Source organism: Vigna unguiculata, chromosome 7 (assembly GCF_037176805.1).
Source record: "Vigna unguiculata cultivar grain cowpea cultivar isolate G323 ecotype 2 chromosome 7, ASM3717680v1, whole genome shotgun sequence".
Taxonomy (NCBI): domain Eukaryota; kingdom Viridiplantae; phylum Streptophyta; class Magnoliopsida; order Fabales; family Fabaceae; genus Vigna; species Vigna unguiculata.
Window position 1 is genome coordinate 33,121,223 of NC_140798.1, and position 26,398 is coordinate 33,147,620.

Consider the following 26,398-nt stretch of genomic DNA (forward strand, 5'->3'; position numbering starts at 1 on the left):
ATTGAATCAACTCATAATATTCATCCACAGTCATTTTGTATCAAAAGAAAGAAGTATACTTTTAATTTTAGTTCACAAAATCAGAGTATAATTTTAATTAAGGAAATATTTAATCTAATTTTATTCACGTATTAGTGTGTTTATTTGTATAATACATTATATATTTTAATTTCATATAATTCCAATATAAATATTTTTACACTATAAACTAACTAGAAGTTATTTTAGACACAAATCATTAATTAATTATTATGAAATTTAATAAAAAGTATATAATTAATAAGTTAATCATTTAAAAAAGAAGAAGATTTGAACTAATTACAATATTATAAATGTATTTATTTAAAGAACATTAATTTCTCTATTTTCCAATAAAATGTTGACTTTGAATATAAGATAATTTTACCAATTAAGGACATGAATGTTTTAAATCTCACTCTTAAAATTTATTGCTAACTTCAGGATAAAAAAAACTTATTAAATTATCCTGTAATCGACTAATTAAATCAAAACACTTGATTTAAAAAAGAAAAGCTATAGTATTTACCTAAACAATTAAAAAACTTACTACATTAAAATTATTTAGCAAATAGACCATTTGATTGTTTTTTATATTTTAATTTGATAAATTTTAAGAATTAATTAAAATTAAATTAAAAATTACTGGTGTCTATTTAAAATGAAATAAAATTCAGAAATCAGAGAAAAATAATTAATTATAAGTGTCTATTCATAAATGGAATAAAATTTGAGTATCAAATAAAATAAAAATAAAAGCTGTAAAGTATTCATTTATCAAAAGGGTGAATTTTGAGGAGGTTAACTATTTTTCTCAATATTTGGTAACTCAATATTGAACTACATATTTGAAAAGATGAGCAATTTAACTTTTCACAATTTTCATTTTATGATTTTAATAAACACATTTGAAAAGCGGACAATTTTATTTTGGTTTTATACTTGTCAACGAATTTTTAATGAAACAGTCTGATTAGTTAATTTATTTCTAGAATATGCTATTTCATGATTTTACTTTATTTTTAACACATTTAGTAATTTTTAATATTAAAATGTTCAATATCTTAGTTTAAATTATTTGACTTTTAAAAATAATGTAATAAATGTCACATAAATAGTTGTGTATTTTATTTTGTCATCACAACAATTAGAGGATTAGTTGTTCACAAAATTAAAGTAGTACATTTTTTTAATGTTAACAAATTGATCTATTGAAACTGTAAGACTAAAATGATCTGTTTTAAATGTATAAACCGAAATAAAAGAGTTTAAAATTTCAATAACCAAAATTAACAGTACAATAAACTATACTCTTGAAAAAAACAAAAATATAATTATACTTTTAAAAACTGATAATAGGCATTTGAATTTAGGAGACCAAAATTGTAGAAGTTAATGTAAAATATTCATAAATTCATACTTTAAAACAGTACAACATAATTTAATGTTTTTGTAAGACCCAAAAAAAAAAAAAAAAACTAAATACATGTTTTAGATTTCCAATATTACAATTATCAAGCCATTAGTTTTACATGTCACTATTATACCATTTATAATCAAAATTAATATGCATACTACACAGTTTTTATTTATTTTTACTGTAAAAATCTCCTATTAACATGCATACAAAATTACTAACAAACCACTCATCCACTTCTTACGAAACTTAATTAGAAATATAAGGTGCAATTTTCATCCATTGGTTTTCTAATGATTATCTTTCCATTGGTAACGACAATAATTAATAATTTTAATTCTTAAATCTAGTTATATATGATAATATTTTGAAATCTTTTTAAGGATGCAATTTTTAAAATCTCATATAACATCATCAAAATATTATTTTTATTAATGAATTAGATATCCATCTTAGAAAATTATATTGATTTGAATTTTTATTAAATAGACCAGATTAGATCAAATTTTAAAAAAATCAAAATAAGTTAATACCATTTTAAATAAATCCATTTGAATCCAAAATAAAATTTACCCAATCTTTCCACTATACTATTCACAGGGTTAAACTAAATGACCTAGCCAAGTTAGAATGTAGCTCAACCACAATTGATATAAAGCAGATACAATTGAGTTTTAGTTCAAATCATCCACTTCAAATTTAAATGCCTAAAAGGTTTGTCATTTGGTTTCAATATCACATTTAAAATTCAAGTGCAAAACCAGAGGCATCAATAGAGATTACTATATTGGATATTAGATGTTCTTATGTTTAATTATCTGTAGAAAATACATGCCTTGTAGTGGTATCCAGAGTCAACAGTTCAGCTGCATTCAGATTTCTCCTGTAAAATGAGAGGTGCCATTAGAAAATCAAGGAGCTTTAGAAAAAGAGAAAAATTGGAAATTTCTAATCAACTACTGTGCCAACTTTACTCGAGAAAAATGAGATTATGATGAGTTGTTTGGACTTCGTCTAGGGCTGCGACTCTGAGTTCGAGGCTACAATGCACAAATGATATCAAAGTAGAAGATTATACAAAGTACAAGGAATAAATCAACACAACTATCCTCCAATTAAAGTCAGATAACATTTACCGATGAATTTGGAGATCCAGATCTTGACTGGGATCTGCAAAAAATTTAATGAACATCAAAGTTAACCAAAATGAAGAAATTAATCCACCACAAATCCTCTTGCTACTGAACCCAGTATCACACATCTTTAGTCTCATATGGGTTAAGAATTCTATTGCCAGCATCGCAAGATATCTTCAACCAAATATAGAGAAGATATATCCATCACAATATAGTACAAGAAGAATTCCTAAAGAGAAGGAATAGATCAACCAGAACTCACCACACAAGGTACGTTGTTTTCTGAATCGTAACACTGCTGATTTGCAATGATTTGTACCAATGGCAATTAGTTCATCATGATCCAACCTTTAGAATGCAACTCATCCATTCTACAATTGTAAACCGTGTTGGAAAGTCTCCTATCTCTACCTCAGTTTTTGGAGTGCAGCTTATACACATTGATTAGACAACTTCACCTAATACCATTTGATTTTAAGGTATTAGAGTCAATAACTATTCGACAATCATGCGTGGAGGGGAGATGTTGAAAACTCTCTCACATTGTCTGTCTCAATTATTGAAATGCGACTATATATTTATTGGATAACTTCGCTTAATATCAATTGATTTTAAGATGAAATTTGAGAGATCGTGCTTTTAATCAATATCATTGTCATTAGTTACAACATTCAGGTGTACTACAGGTGCTCATCAACAAAACAGCATTACCTCAAAAAACAAGGTTGGCGATAGCACCACATGCCATCAAGATCCTAACATGCAGTTCCCAGGTCGACGCATTAGGCCACATCTAAAATGCAAAAGTCAACCCTAATGAACATTTGTATGTTTAGTGGCCAAGCTCACAATCGACTTCAACATTGCCCCCTCCACCTTTCCACCTTTCCACATACGACGAGTTATGCTGATAAGTCTATGGTACAACAGTAGGCTTTATGAGATGAAAAAAGTGGAATGAATACAACAAAAAACTCACTTTCAGACAAGTTATGGGGAAATATATAAGGAAATAAAATGTCCCCTACAACTTTTAAAAAGAGTGAAGCTCAAAAAATTTGAGACACGAAAAGGAATATCATAATATCCTAGAAAAGAAAACATGTCAGTGCAATCCATCCCAAAAACTGAAATGAAAATTTAATTTAATGTCATTGTTAGTTAAAAGTGAAATAAAGAGATGTCATTGAATACTTGTAACAACAGATGTTCCATCCACAATGAATTTTCATTTCCATCAAGAAATAACGTGGTAAAAAAACTTAAAAGGTAAATATCGTACTGAATGACAGAGAACTGTCACCATTCACCTATACTAAGACGTGGAAGGAAAAGAAAAATTACAAAAAACCTTATAACATGATTGGAGCTTAAAGAAAAAAAAATGAAAATAACTAAATATGATATAATCTAATTGTCATCATATTTTCCAGCTAATATCAATAACTTCTACATCAATCGAGTCCCCAAGGTGGGTAGTAAATCATCACACATACTATTTGTTTTAGCCCATATGAATAAACTATAATCATGTATATTTAACAAATTAAGTTTTCATCTCTATTTGTTCGAGAACAGGGAGAAGGAGCACTCAGTGGCTGAAAGATAGTTTAAGAATAAACTAAAAGATAGAGAAAAGGATGAATTCAAGCAGAGACATATATACAACAAAAACAGGTAAACAATTTTGACAAGGACAAAAGTTGACACAAGTTGATTTTTTTTTTACATGAACAAAGATGTAATGAACCATGGGTCTACAATAACACAGAATTATGAATCAGCAAACCAAGCTCTCATTTCTCAACCAAAACTAATAGATAAAGGAGTATAAAAACGAGTGAAAAGTATAAATAAATATCACAAAAATTCAACCAAATAAATTATATTATTCCTGCTGGAGGTGCATCACAAACCAAAGAGTCTTCTGGCACTGAGGATAAGTAGTTATTTTTTATTCCTGCTGGTGCATGCATGACAACCAGAGAATACATGATATTGTCCCCTCTCCCTCTCCAACTATTTGAATGTCTCATGGGAATCATCAAGTTCACCACAAATCATAGACAGGAAAGACAAAAGGTTTTGTCCAAATGAATATTACCCAAAATTATCAAGTTTATTTCTTATCCACCGTATATGCAAAATGTGTTGTTCTTTTAAATGAACCCCATGATACTACCTAGTGGGAAAGCCGATAGAAACATACTCCAAGTGAAAACATTTACAGTAATTGAGTGATACTCTTTGCCTAATGATGTTGACTAAATTCTAGTTTTACTTATTATGTAGAAGCACAAAAACTACGCTTTAAAATTTTAAAATTTAAATCACAGAGCACAAAATATCAGACGCAGTAGAAACTGACCTTGAAAGAGATATTGAACGATGAGGGTGTTTTGCTTTTGGAGACAAACTGCAAAAAGTAACACTAAGTCAATTACATGAAGCTACCAAAAATATATACCAAGTCATTCAATGCAACCAAACTGAACCTTCCACTCTTGTCACTATAGCTATGACTTCGGCTCCGGCTGCAGCTTCGACTTCGGGAGACATATGGGCTACGGCTGACACTTCTAGAATAGCTCCTCCCTGAATCAAGACTACGACTTCTAGAATAAGCTCGATCATATTCTCTCACCTAGACCAATCAGAGAAATACATTAAGAAAAACAATTACAAAATTGAAAGTTGAATGTAGTCAAATATAGAATCCACCCACTCGTATGTAAGCTCGAGAAAAGGCATTGCGGAATTCTGAGTCATCAAGTTTCCTGATCTGTAAGGCAATACAAAGTTAAAGAAGTACAAATGTACTATTTAAAAAGATGGCAAGGTGGGTAAAACGCAATGTGATAGCCATTAGATGATAGGTTTTAAAATACTTACAGCATATTTCATATCATCATAATTGGCATAATCAACTATCCCAGTCATGCCTGCATACAAATTATACCAAAGTTTAGAAATTATGGTGTGAATCTTTTAATACAAAATAGTTAAAGAATCCTATGAATGCATGAAATTGTAGGACGCTGTAGCAAAATGACACCTGTCATCATTTCCTGAAAGCCATGCATCTACATCAATTTCACCATTTAACATTACTAGAAAAGTTAATCAATAACAACCAAGATAAACATTTTGGTAAATGTTTGGATTATATTCTTTTGTGATTAAAAAAAATCTGACCATTAAAATGATGGATAGAGAACACACAGATGCAAACTGTGATATTTAATTGAAACTAAACATGTGCTTTGTCTCAAATGATTGGTTCTTATCGTTATATTGGAGTGCCATGTGTACAACCAATCGCATCAACTTCCTGGTGAACCTAATATTAAAGCCTTGTGATATAAACCTTGGCTCTTAATGACCCTACATCATAATAATAGTGAAGAAACCGTCCCCGTACTTTAGAAAGTAAAGTATCCCAACTCTTGCTTATAGATTTAACAAGACATTGAGAAATATGAAGAAAGAAAAGTTCCCCCTGACAGCACAATAGCCTATGCGCTCAAGCACCCCCACAGTATTACTCATTTTGCAATAGAACAAACATTCCAAACTAGACCTTAATCTACTTACCTCCACGCTCACGGAAGACTTGCGAAAAACACACATCACCAGCTTTACGCATGTGATCCTAATCATCAAAACTCAAAGTAAGCAAATATGGTTCATTAATTTAAAACTAATACAATGAGTTCAATGTAAAAAGTCATCAATAAGCAGCATGCAAAAAATATGAACCAAATCATACTTTCAGGTCTTGCCACGAAGCAGATGGAGGTAATCCAGTGACCAGAACTACAAACAGAAAAAAAACGTCAAGCAAAAACATCCTATTTTCATGAGCAAATAGAAAGTAAAAATGAAAGGTTAGAACAGACTACTCCACACAGATATCAAGCTTAACAAAACCCATCATTATATCAGAAAACAATACATACCACGATAGTCAGAACGCCAAGAAACTCCACGACTACCACTGCTACCACTGTAGTTACTATAGCGGTCTACTGATGATGAATGTCCCCGTCCACCATGTGCAAGTTCAACCTACAGAAACAAAGAGTGACCAGAAGATCATAAGAACATTAGATAGTGTGTCCCCCAGAGAAAAATACACTAGTGAATAAAAGGAGAGCGTACTAACTCGCAACCGAAAACCATCAAAATTGTAACCATCTCGATATTGAATTGCATCTTCAGCATCACGAGCATCCTCAAACTGCATTTAAATATTCGATCCATAAACATAATGAGGGATCTGAATAAACATGAGATCAATACTCCTTTGCCACCTAAAACAATATATACAGACCTCTACAAAAGCATAGCCCGGTGGTCTTGGAGGGATCTTCAAATCAATGTCAACAATAGGACCATACTGCAATTAGACAGTGAAGAAAGAAATTAGTGAAATATAATTTTGGATCTCTTTGCCTACAACTAGATTTCGAAAGGAATATTGTGGGAGTGGCATTACTAAGAAAGTATATGAATAGGTAAAATAGTGCACGATAATTGACAGAACAGTATGGATTATACTGCTAACAATTATACTGCTAATCAAACCATAACATGCCCAAATGCTAACAAAAGAATAAGTATAAATTACACTTACCCCCCAAGAGGTTTTATCAAATTATATTAACACCCCAATTTCTACAAAATTCTCCATAAACATTCCGTTTGTTTAAGAACATTAGATGTCAACCTTTTAATTACACCAGAACCCCCGTAAGTTTTAAAAACATTACAACTACACCCTCCTGATAAGGAAGACCACTGTAATGGTGAAAGAAACTAGAAGTATAAGTATCATTTAAGAAAAACTCAAGTGGTGCCATTGTAATTTTCTCAAATAATAAGAATTATGGTAACCTAGAGTTTAGATTTTTTTATTTATTTAAAGAGTACATATTTGTTATTTGTAATTATATAGGTTTGTATTTATTTGCAACTCTAAACAGATTTTCTAGTTGCCATAGATAAGTTGATTTGGTACTGCAGATACCAGAAAATCCACATTCCGAATTCCCATTTTTGAAGATCTACTTGTTTTCTTCTCGTGTGTAACTGTGTATTCAAACATGAGAATAAAACTAATAACACAATTATTTTCAGAAATGTAACTCAATTTCATCAAGAAACATACCTTATAAAAAAGATCCTCAACTTCTCTCAAGCGAATGTCACCAGGAAGATTGCCAACATAAATTGTGCGACTTGACCGTCCGCTCATATTTTAACCCAGATAACAGTTTGAATTACAAACTCAACAAATTCCTGAAAATTTACATACATGAAATGTAAACATCTTAATTACTTCAGCTAAAATATAATGCACAATGGATGAAGCAATGTTTAGAAAAACTGACTGGAACAATCACATAATTTCATAACCACAAATATGCCTGAACTGCCATGCAAGTTCATTGAAATCAAACTAAGTGTAATTATTAACACATCAGTTATAGGAAAAGCACATAGGGCTTAAGGATTATGTTTCCTTCAGTACTTTCTGTTTTACTCGACAACTCAATGAAACAAAAGCAATAAAAACAAGTATCCAATTAATCTCTCTCTCTCTCTCTCTCATACACAAACACTGGTAGTCGAGTCATACCTACAGAATCACTTGGCGAATAAGCCACCCCCAGCGACAATCGATCAAGATGAAATTAAAACTAAAGTGTGTCTAGTATGTTACTGAAAATAAATGGAAAAACATTCGAAGACACGAACCCTAACTTTCCATCAGAAATCATGAGAAAAACTGAAAATCCAGAGGAAAAACAAGCATGTGAGTGAAAAAATGTTGCAAGAACAACGAAAGAACTTGCAACAACAATGAAAGATCTTGTTAGAGACAAGACATACCCCACTGAGATGAGAAGACACAGAAGAAGCTAAGAAGGAAGTGAAAATTCTTCACTTTTAAGTGTTCAGAAACAAATATAAGGCATCGCAAATTTAGTCATTTGCCGATGACACGTGCACGGTCTTAACGACCTTTACATATGTCTTGTTCATGTTTCTCATTGGTCAAATCTTTTATTTTAATTTAAATATTAAATACACAATTTAAAATATTGATGGAAAATATATGACCAACAATGCATCACCAATATTAAAAGTATATTTTTCAATAAATATCAGTCTTAGATTTTTTCTTTATATTCGTCAAATAGGAAAAGTATATTGTAAATATTTTTCATAAATATTTTCAGTTATAAAAATTTACAATTAGAATGTTATCATATTTTAATATATATATATATATATATATATATATATATATATTGTAGGTACGGACGGTAAAACGTAAAATAATCTTCTACTTATACACTTTCTATGTTTATTAGTTTTAACTTTAAACATGTCACATTATATCTAAATATAATAATTAATTTGGGTTCATTTGTTTATTTTCAATGTGAGCCAAACTGCTTGATTGAGAAAAAAACATATTAAAAATTGACAATAAAAAAATCATTTTTAATTTTTTTTAATATAGGTTCCTTCTTTAACTTCCTCATGTCATTATTTATTAATCCTTTATTAGTAGAATGTTGTAAGAAATTATTTGGCGCATTACTTAATGATATAAAATTGTAACCCATTAATGTTTTGTTTAGAGGAAGTGATGCAAAGAGTCTAAAAAGGGAAAAAAATTAGAGTAAAAAGTGTTATTTTTTGAATTAGGTAAAATAATAATGAAAAGTTACATAACTTTATTTATTGATGATCAGTATTAATATTATTTTTTAAATTATTTATAGTTAAATAACAAAAAAAGTTCATAATCGATTATGAAGGCAATGTAATATATTATCAGTTATAATTGCTCTGAAATTAATTATGAATGTAAAATATATTTTAAATTTTTTTTCAATATAAAATAATTGTATTACATTGTAACAAATGTATACTTTCTACGTAAACTTTTATTCATCAAACGTATAAAGTGACTTATTTCTTATTTCTCTTTTTTCGTCACATACGAATTAGTCAAAAGTACTAAAATCATCTCCAATTTTATTTTATTTTTCTTTTAAGTGTAAGTGAGGATCACTAGATGAAACTTTTTTTTTCAACAGAGTGTATACTCTGCTATGATTATATATATATATATATATATATATATATATATATATATATATATATATATATATATATATATATATATATATATATATATATATATATATATATATATAATATTTCTGGCTCTTAGTAAAATAATAGTACTTGAAATAAAACGTTTAGCTTGTTATATAATTGGACACGATGAAAACATAATATAATTGGACAAATATGTATAATTCACTTACAATTAGCTGCATATCAGCAAAACGTGCATAGTAAAGACAACTGATTTTTTTTTTTTTTTTTTAAATATCTTTCGAAGGAATTTGGAAAATTTTGAATTGCAAGGAGTTAAAAAAAAGTTGCAGAAGCTAAATAATATTTTATTATAGACGCCACCTCATACTGTAATGTTTTATAAGATAGGTACTTAGTGGTGTTTAAAACCAGCCTTCGAACTTGCATTATTCCTAGGTACGGGAGTTTTCATGAGTTTCATACCTTTTGGCTCATTTCTTGCATAACAGTTTACAAATCACTCTTGCGAATGGGTAGAGGTAAAATTACTTGTATTCTGAATACACAGCATTTGCATGAGCATCGTTCTGAAACATAAATAGTTGACTCACTACAAATCCAACCACAGCTGCATTCATCCACTTGATTCATCACCTGAAATAACAACGCCCCGGTTTTTCTTCCAAATCCTGATTCCCCCAACTAGATATAACGTTTATTTTATGCCCACGGAGGCAAATAAACTAAGAGGAAGCAAATGTCCATCACACCGGTGGCTGTTGGAAAAATCAATTCCAAGGCCAGCCAGAGTATATAGTCTGTCATGACAGGACAGACCCAAAGGCTGAAGTGCCAAAGCAATATATAACATTTCTCAAAGCATACATAATTTTCCATAATAATGGTAGTTTGCTTCACAGTGACCAGGATACAAGTGCATTACCGATTTTGTGAAGGCATTCTATCTGATCCGTGCCTTAAACGGAAGCTACTGGACCTGGCACCGGGCTCTGACCTGCTGCTGGACTGGTGGTATGCTCTCCAACCTGCATCTCTATCAACATGACTCAATGACAATGAAGGCAAGTGGTCTCTTTCCCAAGCATGGAAGTGATTTGGTAGATGGTTTTCTTCTTGAAAATTGCGCCCTGATGAACTCGATGGGATTAGAAAAAAGCCACCACTTTGGTCTGGCGATGTGGCTATTGGTGCTAATTGAGCTGATCCACTGTGACTGCTGGATCGTCGGGAGCCGGTAGTGATAGGTGTCCGCATTGTGGTTGAGTTCGGAGGTTGCTGTGGTTGGTAGTATGCCTGAAGAGCCTGAACTCTATCCCTAGCCCGGGCATTGCTACCAGGATAAGGAGGGATCATTGAGGAAGCAACTGAGCTCCCCGCTCTGGCAGCAGAACTGCAGAAATTAATGTGCATTGAAACAAATATTACATTCATGAAAATAAATGTAATTTACTATTGTGAGGCAACTCTAAATTGTAGTGGCACCTGTGACCGACAAGGAAGGGATGCATGAAAGATCCTGATCTTGGTACATCCGAACCACCCCTGACTGGCCTTTGGCTACCAGGGGATCCTGATGGCTGATCGGCGGCAACTAGACGAGTACTTGCGGTGGAGAAAGGAGGGGAGTGGTGTTCCCAGCTGTGATAGTGAAGATCCACGGCAGGAAATGAGTATGAAGTTGGTATGTCACTGGGCACAGATGAACCATTCCAATGGTTGAAGTTTGAAGCCTCTGATACAGTTCCACCTGAATTGGAGGAGGATGGATGTATTGGTCCAAAGTAAGCAATATACGGGCAAGGATGACTGGCAGATGACACAGCTGTATGTTCAGCAAATATAGCATGTTGTCCCAATACATCATGATCTGCATCTCATCATTCCAGTAAATTAAGAGTTCAGTGTCATGCAGACATCATTTTAAAAAATGGAGACGGTGATGAGCTACAAAAGGGATCTTACATGCAGATGATGAAAACTCCCCTTCCCTGGAAAAATAAGGAATATAAATATTAGTTCAATAAGCATGCTACTACTTTCCATTTGAGTGTGGAGGAATAGTCTCTTAAAAAATGTCTAAAAATTTGACATTGAAAGATAAAACAATTATTCATCAACAACGAAAAAAATGTTTTTAAAAATGCACAATTAACTCATCCCCATCCTCAACCTCCATGTTGAACAGACAATACTCAACTTGGGTTGTGCATTCAAAACATTGTACAAAACATATAGCACTACTCTATTCTCTCTATAACATGGTAAGGAAAGTAAACCTCAAGGGTGAATCCATTTACTGATCTAATTAAAGCACATTCATTAAGGTAGGAAAACTATTTCATGATTCAACAAATTAGAAGCATGATGAAACAACAACCTAGACACAAAGATTAAATGCATTAATGCAACAGGCCTTCATTTTGGCTGCAACTGCAATCTCAAGAAACATACTGAAATATTGCCCAATTAAGCCCAACATAAAAAAGAACTGGGCCTTCTGTTGGGAGTTCAAAAGAGTACTCAAACCCACTTCATTAGCCAATGACATTACTAAAGAAGAAAAAAGGATGAAAGGAAGGCGGTTGCTTCAAAGTTCATCGTTCCCAAATATTATTAGGGTGGAAGCAACGCTGCCAAGACATGGAACAAGCAGAAAGAACTGGACTAGAAAGTAAGGTATATGTCAAACTATATTTTTTATTGATAAAGAGAATCAATCTCTGCTGTGGTATCAATGATTCAGAATAGATATGTTGTACAATAAATTTCCTAACCTTACCAGATATTCTAGATATCTTGAACTCTCCCTCTAATTTTCTTTCTCACAACTCCCAACTGACTCTAGTCATCTCTGCCTCTCCATTTTATTACCGAAAAGAAGTAGCTATTCTGTTTTTAAGAGAAACTGGTTCTCATCCCCTATTAATCATGTTATTCCTCCTAACAAAAGGCCCATCTTGTATTCATCCTTGCTTTCAATTAAAATGCAATTCTTAGCCACCAAAATATAAGGGTATAGACAATCTAATTTTAAAAGAGCTGTTTCCGAAAGCACAGAAAAGCCTCCTAGTTTTTTTGGGGGGTTATACACTAAACCCCCCAAAACCAAACAGATACATTATGATTTTGATGAATCCCATTGTCTGGTATAGCTAGCTACTACACCGAAAGTCATTCTGTATTTAAACAATTGGAAATAAAGAAGTTCCACGTAAATAAACAGCTAAGGGAGCAACTAAGTTTGCGTTTGGGTCTTCATCCATTATCCATATTTCATGACAAATTCCCAAAAAACTCAAACTAGTAGTTGCGCTTCAATTTAAACTCCCAATGCACAGACAAACACATAGTCAGTAACAACCTTTAAATTTTTACTGACACCATCACCTTCAAAATTGTGATGCTACCCAAGATTTCCACTAGTCTTTGCAACATTCTTTTCTTGTTTGCCAAAATAGTGGTTAAAATATAGCAAGGACTTCAGGGTTCAGATTTATTAATAAAATCAGTAGCTTTAACCACATTCGACTTCAATGAACCTAATTAGGTTCCATATTAAAATAAAAACATTTTACTTCAGCGTATTGCATCCCATTGCAGCAACCCTTTATAATAATTGTTAAAATGATGTATGTGAAACCACCAATACAATAAATAAAAGTCAGATATGGTTGTTGCACACTGTAACTACGCAAAAGAGTGTTTTGAAACCAGTCTTTCTGTAACTACTTTTGGTGTCATTTTTTAATTACACAATTTTATCCTTTAACAAATTAAAAAATTTCTTACTTAATAAAATATGTAACTGCAGAACTCCCGATCTATTTACTCAAATGTAAATACATAAGTTCTCCTCTTAAAAATAACTACCACATACGTTTTTTTTCTAAACCATTCTTACAAAATTATATTTCTTAAAATTGTATTATTTTAATGTGATAAAAATGTGGACACAAAGGAGCGATAGTGCATGGCCTCTGGTAGAACAATATAAAGAACAAAATAATACAGCAAATGTCTAGTCCAAGCCAATGAAACAAAATAGATATTAGCTTCTATGCATTAGGCTTACTCGAAAGATGATGGAAGTCGTGTCAGGTTGCCAAAAGGGCACCAATGAACTCCAAAAGACTGCAAACACCATACAGTTAAAAAGGCAGTCAAAATGATGAGCAAGATGTTATCCACCCACATAAAAAGAAAAAAAAAACTACTCCAATTAAAAGAGAGGTAATCCCAGCCATTAAAAGTCAAAGTCCAACTACTAACTAATAAATTGGATAATGAATTTCATCTAGAATTATTAACTCATACATGGCAAATGGAGGGAAACAATAACAGCATATGTTTGTGGTACATTAAGAGTTGCAGATTGAAAGAAAGTAGAGGAGTAAAGGCATTAGGCAGAGTAAGCTCACAATCATCTAAGGCCAAAGGAGATAGTGAAATAATTTTAACTAGCTTCCCTTTTTACTTAAATGTAGACAGCTACGCTTTTGCTTTTGCTTTTGGTCTATAATTTCATATAATTTTATGTAGCATATAGTTAAATGCGCTCCAAATCCCAATAAAACATTCAGAGAATGACTTCTTGATAAAACCAAGCATAGAACAAGTTTGCAATTTCTGTCTCTCTCTCTTGCGCGCTCTCTTGCGGCACACACACATAATCAATAGAGGAGTATTTATGCAAGCCTACACTCAAGTGCAAGCCTAAAATATTAACAAACAAAAAGTTAACAGCACTCTTACCATCTCAGAGTAGCTGAGATCATAAAGGTCCTCGTCATGTGTCCACTCATCCATGCTAAACTCTGGATATGACCGGCTACCATTAGCATAAAGCCATTGACCTTTCTCAATCTTCCGACAATTAGGGCACTGCATTGCTCCTTTTACGTTGAATGCCGAACCAATGCAATCTAAATAATGTAAATCAATAAGAATATTACTATTGCATATATTTTTGTCAATAAGAAATCAGTGCATGCAGAAATTCATGACATCATTATTGATTCACAATTCCACTACTGAAGTATTATTGTTCAGTGTAAGAAAAACTCATGACATCACTATTTCTTCTATATATTCCACTACTGAATTATTATTGATCAGTGTAAGAAAAACAAAACAAGATACATGAGTGTTTCTTTTGCCCCTTGTAAAGTGATTAACAAAGGCGAAGGAGGGACACAACATACCATCTTCTCCCTAAAAGAGAATCATTCTCCACGGATAAGGTGAAGTCAGAAAGTGACATTAAAATGCACTTTCATTTCAAAATAAGATTTACACGTTTATGCCTCATCCACCATTCCAAAAAAGGATATGAAATTCCACCACAGTAAAACCAAACACCATATATATTGACCCAACTTTACATATAAAAAAATATTTGATTTAAGAAACCTGTAAATCCAATCAAAGATCTGAGTTTAAGACCATTGCATCAGCAATTTAAATCCAATCAAGTATTGCAAATTAGTAGATAAGACTCAGAAGCTTCAATGGAAACAACTATCTCAAATGATCCCAGATTGTTCACACCTATCTCAAAGGCAAATGATGCAGCAGTCATCTACTTGAGCAGAGACCGGATAAGAAAGACCAAAAATACAATGTGTGGGACAACTAGGATTGGGGGGAACAGTGACGACTGCACAAAGGTCAATTGATTTTATCTTCTCAAGAAAAAATCTAATGTGATTACTTTTATACCAATTTTCACTCAATGATTAAAAATCAATTAAGGATCCAAGAACAAGGTTCAGATCAGACAATGGAATGAATTGCTATTTCAATCAACTGTCTCCTTAATCATAAGGAACATCCATGATTCTTCATGCGTAAACACAAGCAAAATGGGAAGGCAAAAAATGAGCAATTTCTCAGCCAAAAGCTGAGCTTTCTCCTTCAAAGAAAGGTTTCTATTCCCGTTAGGAACAAGCAATTTTCACAGTTTCATACATGATAAATAAACCTCTCCAACAAGTCACATAGAGTTCTGAAACAGTTTTAATACTTACTTCAAGACCGTAAATGGAATTATTCCTACAGTATTTTGGGTCTACAACCTTTGTTCATATTCACAGCCAATACAGGCAAACTTGATCCTAAGGCTGTCATGTGGGTTTTTCCTTAGTTAATTTTTCACTCAAAAAGGTTACATGGTCTAAGACCCCTAATCCAAAAAATGGTACATATTTGCTGATATGCCCTTTAAACGAAAATAAGTTTTTCTCTCCAACATTTCTTCTCAAAAGAAGATTCCAATGATAGATGATGAACAATGTGAACTTCCTGAACAACCAAAAGTGTCAGCAAGTACTACCCAGTTGTACCCCAGCTTCAATAAACTCTGCTCCTACTTCAGAGCTTGGCCCAACATAAAGTGTCCTAAATCAGCCAGTCAAAAAGAAGAATCCAATGACAGATGATGAACAACATCACCTTCTTGAAAGTGTCAGCAAGTACTGGAAGCCATAAGGTCCCCCAGCTTCAATAAACTTTGCTTCTAAGTCAGAGATTGAACCCAACATAAAGTCTCATAAATCAGCCTGTGAACCATAAAATGAGTTACCCAACTATGCCATTGGTATATGAATGTCAAAGTAACTCACAATTTCTCAAGATTCTCTGAAGTGACTGAAAAGAAGAGTCAACCTAAAATAACACATGTTCAAGAATCCAACCAAGTCTTGAAATTGAGATAGTTGAAGGAACTGTACAAATAAATGAAGTCCCGCAGATGACCTAGATCTTCTCATTGATTTATAAAAGGTACTTGAAACTGAACCCCATTACCCTCTCTATCTAACTTTGCTATAAAAAAGGATGAGAATTGGAAAAGACTGACACAGGATACTGTTGACAAACCAAAAGGGATGAATATTGTTGACTCGAAAAGGATTTTCACATTAAAGTACAAGGCAGATGAATCTCTGCAAACATACAAAGGTTGGAAACCAAAGGTTACTCCGAAACTTATGGGACTGTACAAACTATATTACCATTGGCACACATTTTAGTTAGTAAATTCAGTACAGTGCCAAGAACGTATTTCTGTATGAAAATCTGAGTAACCCACCAAGATATGAAAAAAGAACAGAAATAACAAGGTGCACAACCTGCAGCATGCCCTTTACAAATTACAGATCCTACACATTGGTTAAGAAGGTTAGAAAAGGTCATTAAAGGAATTTGGGACAAATAAAGCCTAGATGAAATAACAAAGAAATTTGAAGTGGCACGCTCCAGCAAACAGAGCTTCATATTTTTACAAAATGAAACAGATTCATGGATGGAAACAAGATAAATTGGATGCAAGCAAGCCCCTACTCCATTCATCTCAAGCATAAGCTATGGGAAGCTAAAGTAAAACCTGCAGTAGACAAAAGAATGAACCGAAGATGGCTGGAAGACTGATCTTGTTTAAACATGCAAGACATAGCATATTCAGTTAGTTTCATTAGTCAATTCATGCACAACCCAAGAGAACCTCACCTTCAATCTGCATACAGAGTTTTACGCAATTCACAAGGGAACCCCAAAAATAGTTTTATTCAAGAATAGAGAAAAAGTGATGTTAGGATCCAATTGCAAAGTATGGGAGTTCCGTCCCATATTTGAAGTAAGGATTCTAGTGTGGACTGTAGGGATCATTGGCTCTTCAACTACAATAGCTAGATTTTGTGGTATGATTCACTTAAGGTTCTTATCAATTAGTAGAAGAGCTTGGAACATTTTTTTCAACAGCAAAGAAGCCTAATAGGTATTGCACTACTCACCAAAGTAGTCAAAGGGAAAGTGCATAACAAACCAACATGATCGTAATGGAGTACGATGGGATGTTAGAATCCAGTTGGTATAGGACTTGAGTCCCACAATCGACGTATAGGATTTTAAAATAGGGTTAGCTAGACCTTGTTGGGCTTTCCAACTACAACAACTATCTTTTTATGGTGTGGTTCTCCCAAGGTTATTATCACGCCAATGCAGACCATACAGGTTCACTACTAGTGGATAGAAGATTAATAGTCACATACTGTACTTTCCTACAAATAAATTTAGTTAAATGAAAAGGTAAGAACACAACACGGTAGCTAGATCATCTACGGAATCAAAATTCAAATCTATTATTCAAGGAGTTCTTTTGCATCTATGGATAAAAGTCATCCTAGATGACTTGGAACTTGGAAGTCAAGTAAGTAGCTCTCATTACGCTCCATTATAACCAGAAGTTGGCGATTGATATAACTCAGTCCTACAAACATGATAGGAGTATAGGACAAAGCATGATGAAATATATAACCATTTTACATGCCATCATGGAAAAGCTATCAGAAAACCTAGTGTGTTTCCATCCAGAGAGCAAATAGCTCATGTACAGCACAGAGGCTGAAAGGCTCCAGTTTCCATGATCCAATTACCAAGCTAAGAATGGAAGACATCTATTAATAAAACTGGGGGGAAAGAGATAAAGCTGAAAATGTGGATATTGTAAATCAGATGTAAATCATTTCAGTGTATCAGGTTTCAAATCCCTTGAATCAAAGGAATCTGTAAAGGAGTCTCCAGGAAGCTAGTCCTGATTATTAGGATATAATTTCTGATTATTGGGGTGATTTATTTCCTTATGTATAGCCTTGTACTATGCTAGAAATACTTGTGATATTATTATTCTATTCTCTTTTCAGATTGCAATTTTCCAGTTATTGAAAGTCAATACTAACATTACACACATAGTAATAAAAGATCTTAGCACTAGAGTAAACAATGAATAATGTAATATACTATTTCAAAGATGACACAATTCATAAAAACAATATGTGAATAAAACCGCAAATTGTATGCAGGAAACTAAGCTCACAATGAAAATATTAGTACAAACTTAATCAGCCCCATAACTATCCAAAGTTAAAGTATGACCAACAACATTGAACACTTTAACCGTCAGTTAGTGTTAAATGCAATATTAAATGCATGACACTCATAAAAGAAGCATTTCAAGATAGGGAGTGAACATCAGCACAAGGTTAAGTAATCAGCTAGTAATTTGTCCACCCTTTAAAACCAAAAATCTTTCTTCTTACGGCTAATGAAGATAAAACATATTCATGGACCTAACATATGATGCTTTACAATTAAAACCAAATGGCCACACTTTAACTTGCTTACATTATCAAATAAATCAATATGGAAGGGTCAATTATAAAAATGAAAATATTAAAAGCTAGTAAAAAATAACAACAAATAACTCGTAATAACATTCTCAGGGGATATTCACAGTAACCTCGTCTGAGGTTAGCATTCATTTAAATCAGTCTTGATTTCAAAATTACACCTAATTCCTTCGGACCACACTTACTTCTAATATGATCCACATGGCCCAAAACATTAACAAAAATCTCAGGAGTATGTAATTTTTTAAAAAACAGAAGGTGTCAATATAATAAGGGATACAAGTGTAATTTTTCAATCAAGAAGCATGTAAGTGTAATTAGCACTAAACTCAGGGAATCCCATGTTCCGATGTACATATCTGTTTTATTTAACATGACATGACACGTGAAATTACTTTCAAAGTGTACATGTCAAGATTGAATCTGTTTGATCATAGGATCGCATAGAGTCCTTCACTTGTTTTGTGACAATGAGAACAAAATTGACAGTGTCAAGTTGTGAATTGTAATTTTAACTTCTAAGAAATACTTAAACAGAAAGCACCTCAGATATTAACCGACAATGAAAAGAAAAGTGATTTTATTTCTAATATTCTTATAAAGCGTTTAACAAAATCCACTGCTGACCTGACCTTGATGCATTAAACTCAGAGAAAGCTGCCAACAGAGAAAACAGTGTACATTGAAATGACCACTGCTAATTCAATCCAGACCATAAAACTCTCCTAATAAACATCCATACGACCAATTGAAAATATTTCCCCTAGCGAAGAGGATTATGGTTGTAGGTTTAATAAGAGTACTTCATTAATATTGTTCACAAAACTGTTGGGGTGCTATATCCATAACGATTTGGACATTATAATAGAATGATTTGATTCATATCCACATGTGGGGCCTATTCCCCTAAGATCCCCTCTATTAAATTTCAACAAAATGAGATGTTTAGTATAATTGTCAAACTTCTTTTTAACATAGCACCTGAACAATAAAACAAGGGTTATCCATAATCTCTATTTTGTTAATTTTATATTTGCATAACAGAATCTTTATTCTAAGCTTCAGATAAGGAGGGTTTAAATCATGTAGAACATTATTTCGGCTGTTCAGGAAAAAAGTTGATATACCTTTTGTAAATATAGCCTCACTAGGCTCCACAGAAAACTAAAGAAACCACACACTCTGAAGTTCCTCACTGTTGTGATGACCCGACTAACAGCAATCAATACATACTGCTAAACATGAAAGACTGCCTATATTATGCAGAAATTCCACCAAATTTATGGAAAGTTAGTCAATACGACACATTTTCTTTGTTAACCAATTCGACCAGACAAAAACAAAAGAAATCACAAACTCCTGATCTCCTCAGTGTTGACGAGACCTATTAAAAGCATATGTGGTGACTGCTAAACAAGAGCAACCAGGCATATGCAGAAAATCCACCAAATCTATGGACAAATTTAGTAAAAACACCACACTTTTTGTTGCTGACCAATTCAACAAGGCCAAGATATTAAAATCACACACTGTGGAGATTCTCGCTGTTTACAAGGCCTATTAAAAGCAGTCAATTTGCTCAGCTAACCATGAGCAACAACATGTATTGCGCCGCAATTCCACCAAAATTTATGGAAAGTTAGTCAAAATGTCACAATTTTTGTCTTTAAGCAATTAAACAAGCCACACTCTGGATTTCCTCATTGTTATCAAGACCTGTTAAAAGCAATCAATACATACTGATAAACATGAGCACCTACACATATTATGCAAAAAATATCCACCAAATTTACGCAGAGTTAGCCAAAATATATCTGAATTTGTTGTTAAGCAACTCAAGAAGACCAAGACAATGATATCACACACTCCCAATTTTCTTATTGTTGACAAGAGTTATTTAAAGCAATTGTTAAGCAGGAGCAGTTACATGTATTATGCAGAAATTCCACCAAATTTATATAAAGTTAGACAAGAATGTTAGTTTTTTTTTTTTTCTGGTTGAGCAATTCATCAAGACCAAGACAATGTCCAACTTCTCCATACATAATCATGATTTTCTACCAGCTACAAATATTGAAACTGATATAAATTTTCAAAATATCATCATAAATTCTAACTTGCTATAGTGGTTAGCCCAATCAGCACCATTGATATTAAACGACAAATGTAATGAATTAAAATTGTAAAAACCGTTTTAATCTAAGAGTTTCCAGAAAAAACATAAGTATATCCAACCATCCACCATAACTTCCTTCCACTCGTGGCTGACACACATTCCCTCATTCCTTAAATGTACTTCAATTCTCCATTCAAATTAAACCATCAATCAAAACTGAATTCATAAATCACAAAGTTCCTTGGTTTTAGAACCTCGTCACCAATGAATATGAAAGTCATGAATAGTTGTATGAAATTATTATTATTATTATATTAGGTTTATATATGCATCGACAAGCTGTAAACACAAGGAAAACCAAATTTTCGAATCATAGATCTAAATTGTTGCAATTAACTGATGGAAACATAACATATGAATGCAGTGTATAATTCATACAATATGTAGGTCATCTCATCTACAGGCAGGATGAGGAAGAGAAATTGGAGTTACCAAGATGAAATTGATGACCACATTGAAGCTTAGCCCAGGATCTATCCCCATTATCGGCAACATGCTCCAGACAAATGGAACAATAAACTGAGGCGAAAGACTTCCCACATCCATCATCTCCTTCATCATCGACCTTGTTACTATTGCTATTATTATTATTATCTTCCTCTTCGTCGTTACCAAGACCCATTACAAAAACCCTAAAATCAGAACCGGGAGAAGAAATGAACGACAGCGTTTGATTGAATTTTTGTTTGTTGTCCGAGTTAGAACAGGATGAGAAAAGTAAGGAAGAGGTGTAATCTGAGATCTGAAGTCTTTGGTTTGGTCTGCGACTTGGGACCGAAGAAGATTGAATGAATTTCTTTCCGATTTTTTACTTCCATTCAATCCATTGGGGATCGTTGGATTGTTCCTCTGACTCTGATCACTCTTGTCCAATCAACTTCATCGACGGGTAAGATTCATTGCCTATGTCTTCATCTTCCTTTGACTTTAAATATTTTTATATTTTTTCACCTTCTCTAAATACTTAATTCCTGTATTGCTGTATCTCCTGTCCTTTTTCGTCCCATTATGATTAAAATATGTGTATCTATATTTTTTGTGTCAATGTATGATCATTATCTGGCAATGTACAGAAAATAACATTTTTTTATTTTGAGAAATTATCACTATAATCAACCAGGTTTCCTTATATATAATACAAATTTTCATCAACAGTAAGTTATTCTCAACATATGATATTTTATCATTTTTTTTTCTATGATAACAAGTATAGATATAATGATCAAACTATGATATCAGGAGGTATAAAATACATGTCATACAGTAAAATAAAATAATAAAATATTTATTTGGCATTCACAATATAGTTTCAGTGCTGTCATTTTCGGTGTTATTCGAAAACATAATATTATTGTTTAAAGTCAAAATAACAATTTAGAATTTAGAATTTAGAACGTGGTTGCGTGGATTGTTTTGAAAAAAATAAACATTATGTGGGTGAAGAAAAATAGAAAGGTAGAATAAAAGTTTATACATTGTAATGTTTATATACAGATTTGTACTTAGAAATGATAATAAATATAAAAAGATAAACTCAGTAAAGAGATATGAATCACCCAGAGAAAAATATATAATTATGAAAATCGAATGAGCTTTTTATATTTAGTATGTGATGTGAAAAAAAAAAATCGCAGCCGGCATATATTAAAAGTTAACTTGGTCTATGTTTCAAATAAACTTAAATTAACTTGTTTATGTTTCAAATAAACTTTATTCATGACATATAAATCTATAGTTATAGTTATCAAGAGACTGGAATGAGTTATGATAGATGTAAGATGACTCTATTTAACACAGGAACTTTTTAAAAATAGAATCAAATATCTACTTTATGAATGAGTACGTCATGAGGGTTGAACTCAAAGTTTGTATGCATGATAAATATTGATTCTTTATGAAAATTGTTGTTTTGAGATTTAGTGATGATATTATGAGTAGTATGCTTTAATTTTAACTAGTTTATCCTTTATTTTTATTGTGTTATGGTATCTACGTATGATTGTTAAGAAACATGCAGATGTTGAAGACGAGTAACGAAGATGCATGAGTTTTGAGATGATAGACTATAATGTATAAATGTTTATCTATTAAGTGTTTTATATTTATTCCTATAGATAATTAAATATTTATATTTATTTAAAAAAAATTGAAATACTATTTGAAAAACTGTATATACATTGCACATATGTATATAATCATATTTTGTTATTAATTATATAACAATGTAATTAGTAATATTTTATCTACTAACTAAAATCATTACATATTTATTAAAACTAAATAATTATTTTTTCTACTTTAAACTCCAGATTTAGAAAATATTATTATAATGTCTGCTTCTAATCATATTATTGTCATCTTTGATTTTATTTTGAAATATATGAAAAGAATATTTGGTGATTTCAAAATCTTTTAAATTATATTAAAAATAAATAGAATACCAACAAATGAGTTAAAGATAACTTTTTTTCTCTTTCAAGTCACAATTCTTTCCCACAAAGATTTTTATTTATAAAAAAATACCTATTGACAGTGGTCAACATTTTTGTCTGACCTTTATTCTTTATTCTAATCCCACTTCCTCATTCATTGCACATCATGTCATGCAAAATAAAAAAGAAAATAGAAAAGAATATATCTCTGGGATATTCTCTCTCACACATATATACATATACATAAAACTATATTCACGTATCTTATATTATATTCATTATTACATATTCTTTAATTTAATATAAATACACATATAATCATATTTTGATTTTGTATATGAAATTTCATAAGATCCGAACTGGCAGACAAAATTAATCAAATCAATAGTATATTTTTAAACTTTAAAAACAGGCATTTAAATAATTCAGTTAATGCAACGTTTTAGATATATACATATATTCAACGATAAGTTTTGAAAATATATTTTTCATCTAAATATAATAACCATTATTATAAAAAATTGAATAAAAAATGAAAGCTAAGTAACAATTATTGTTTCAATATGCATTAATCACCATTGCAGTCAAAAGCTAAAATTATCAAAATATTAAAACTGTTCCGGTCAAGTGAATAATCTCGTATCGAAAATAAAAGAAAGGAAGTATTTTTATCTATGCTAATGACTTATTTAGGACAAAAATAATTATGTCTCTTGACTATGAGTATGAGAGTAACACTCTTATTTATAAACTCTTATTTATAAATAATTTGGGTATAATTTTTGTATATTTACGTAATCAAATATTCTAATATATATAATCTAACAAAAAAGATATTTAGTAAATATCAACAATAATATCTTTTAATATGGTTTATATTTATCAAATGTAGATATACCAAACATAGATCAGATTTCTCTTTAAAATTCTCTTTCACATTCTGGAATGTTCTTCTTAATATTCTGGAATATTCTCCTTCCCACTTTAGTCTCTTACGGGGAGGTCGGTTCTAAGATGACATATTCGTTAATCTTGACTCATTATTACTCTATAACTCTACTATTCTTTGCTCCAGTGTCGTCACACTTCTATTCATCCTTTTTCCTGCGTCGGCTTTATGGCGACACCACTCTACACTTCTATTGATCCTTGCTCAAGTGTTGACTTTATGTCGACATCATGGTGATCCCCTACTTATCCTTGTTCAAGCATCAGTTTTGTGGCGATATCATTCTACATCCTTGCTCATTCTCGTTTAAGCATCGGTTTTGTGGCAACTTCATTCTACACCCTTGCTCATCCTCACTCTTAAAGAATAACCTCCGCAGAATTTCAACAAACTTACTCTAGGCAGGTATAAAAACTAAATTAGATTAAAAGATTAAAATAAGAGATAAAATAATTTGAATCATCATCGAAGTTGAAAGAGTTAAAAGATATTTTTTTTTAAATATTCATAAAAATTTTCCATGAATTAAAAGATGAATGGTCAAATTAGTTTACATAGAAATTAAATATATTAAATAATAGAGATAAGGAAGGAAGCAGGAAAACAATGAAAAACAGTTTTTTACATAGAGGAAGAGAGTTAAAGATTAAATTAGTTAATAAGTAAATAAGGAAGGATTTATTCTATAAAACCTCACCGCCTCTGCTTGTTTTCCTGAACCTTCAAATTTTTTCTGCTCTGTTTCCTATATTCTTAGAATCAGAAACAATCAACAACAACTATAACCATGCTTCTCTACCAAGATCTTCTTACGTGTATAAATTTTTTTTCTCTCAATTTAAACTCCTTCTTTCCCTTTGCCACCATATTGGGTTTCTTCTTTTGTGCAGTTTTGTGATATCGTAGGAATTTTTTTCTTTAGATTATTCGTTTGACCCACTTTGATTATAATTCCTTTTTTCTTTATAGTAACAATTCTTTGAAGAAGGTAAGCTAGTTGTCTACGAAATATAATATTTAGATTTATATCTTGTTTCTGTCACAATAGTGGTCTGGTTTGAATAATTGAGTTTTTTCCCAAAAGGTGAAGGTTTGATCCTTTTAAATACTGTCTATAAACTTAGATTAGAATTTGATTGTAGTTCTAAATGACAAATTTCTTCTACTTGTGATAAAAGTGTAAATTATGTTTGTTGTATTTTCGTGCAATTTTTTAAAATTTACTGATAATCTTTGTTTGTCATTCATTGAGATGTACTTCTAATTAGATTATAAGTTACATAAATAAATCTTTATTGCTTGCACTAGGTAGCTATTTTGAAAAAAAAAAGGTTAAATCAGATTTGCAATCTAACTAAAGAACAATGAACAAATGAGTGAGAAACTGCATATTACTTTTTATACAATTTGTTAAACTTACTAATCAATGTTTTTTTTTATCATTAAAAGGAATGTACTTCTTATATATCAAGAATTTGATTACAAGTCACTAAAATCAACCCTTATTTCTTGCATTGAATGACAAAAAAAAGTCAAATCAAATAGGTCAATAAGTGAGGCACAATAAGTAAATAAATGGGGAACTACGTATTACTTCTCGTCCAAATTTTTAAAATCTACTAATATTTTTTTTTGTACTTCTTATGTACATGAATTTGATTATAAGTTACACAAATCAACCCTTATTTCTTGCACTAGGTGGTGGCTTGAAGGAAAAAATGGTCAATCCAATGGGATGAACTTCTTATGTACCACAAATTTGATTATAAGTCACAAAAATCAACTCTTATTGCTTGCACTAGGTGGCTGGTTTGAAGAAACAAATAGGTCAAATCATATATGCAACATAAGTGGAAAATATTGAACAAATGAGTGAGGAACTGCATATTACTTTTTGTACAATTTTTTTAAACTTACTAACAAATCTCTTTTTTGTTATCCAATG

At 31.7% G+C, this 26,398-nt stretch overlaps 2 protein-coding genes across 15 annotated transcripts; both read right to left on the reverse strand.

Annotated features, from left to right (window-relative positions):
* Window positions 1–2,107: 2,107 nt before the first annotated feature.
* Window positions 2,108–8,573, reverse strand: LOC114192643 (serine/arginine-rich splicing factor SR30-like). 14 transcript variants are annotated; one of them, XR_014983899.1, is made up of 16 exons: window positions 8,467–8,563; window positions 8,213–8,362; window positions 7,742–7,872; window positions 6,905–6,970; window positions 6,737–6,811; window positions 6,531–6,639; window positions 6,341–6,387; window positions 6,166–6,223; window positions 5,464–5,513; window positions 5,297–5,353; window positions 5,067–5,215; window positions 4,940–4,987; window positions 3,283–3,505; window positions 2,572–2,605; window positions 2,410–2,475; window positions 2,108–2,318 (listed from the first exon to the last, which is right to left on the reverse strand). XR_014983899.1 is itself a non-coding variant. In XM_028082421.2 (15 exons), exons 3-14 carry the CDS (start codon window positions 7,826–7,828, stop codon window positions 2,425–2,427), a joined length of 831 nt encoding a protein of 276 aa, XP_027938222.2. In that variant the 5' UTR covers window positions 7,829–7,872; window positions 8,213–8,362; window positions 8,467–8,563; the 3' UTR covers window positions 2,108–2,318; window positions 2,410–2,424. The 14 variants fall into 14 exon arrangements, 1 of the variants encoding a protein (XP_027938222.2); XR_014983898.1 differs by having other exon boundaries at window positions 2,834–3,505; XR_003606133.2 differs by having other exon boundaries at window positions 2,108–2,475; window positions 3,283–3,455.
* Window positions 8,574–10,216: 1,643 nt separating this feature from the next.
* LOC114191097 (E3 ubiquitin-protein ligase RFI2-like) lies at window positions 10,217–21,947 on the reverse strand. The gene is made up of 6 exons (XM_028080267.2): window positions 21,505–21,947; window positions 14,467–14,636; window positions 13,787–13,845; window positions 11,677–11,702; window positions 11,197–11,581; window positions 10,217–11,104 (listed from the first exon to the last, which is right to left on the reverse strand). The coding sequence occupies exons 1-6, from the start codon at window positions 21,692–21,694 to the stop codon at window positions 10,633–10,635; spliced, it is 1,302 nt and encodes a 433-aa protein (XP_027936068.2). The 5' UTR covers window positions 21,695–21,947; the 3' UTR covers window positions 10,217–10,632.
* Between the last annotated feature and the right edge of the window lie 4,451 nt (window positions 21,948–26,398).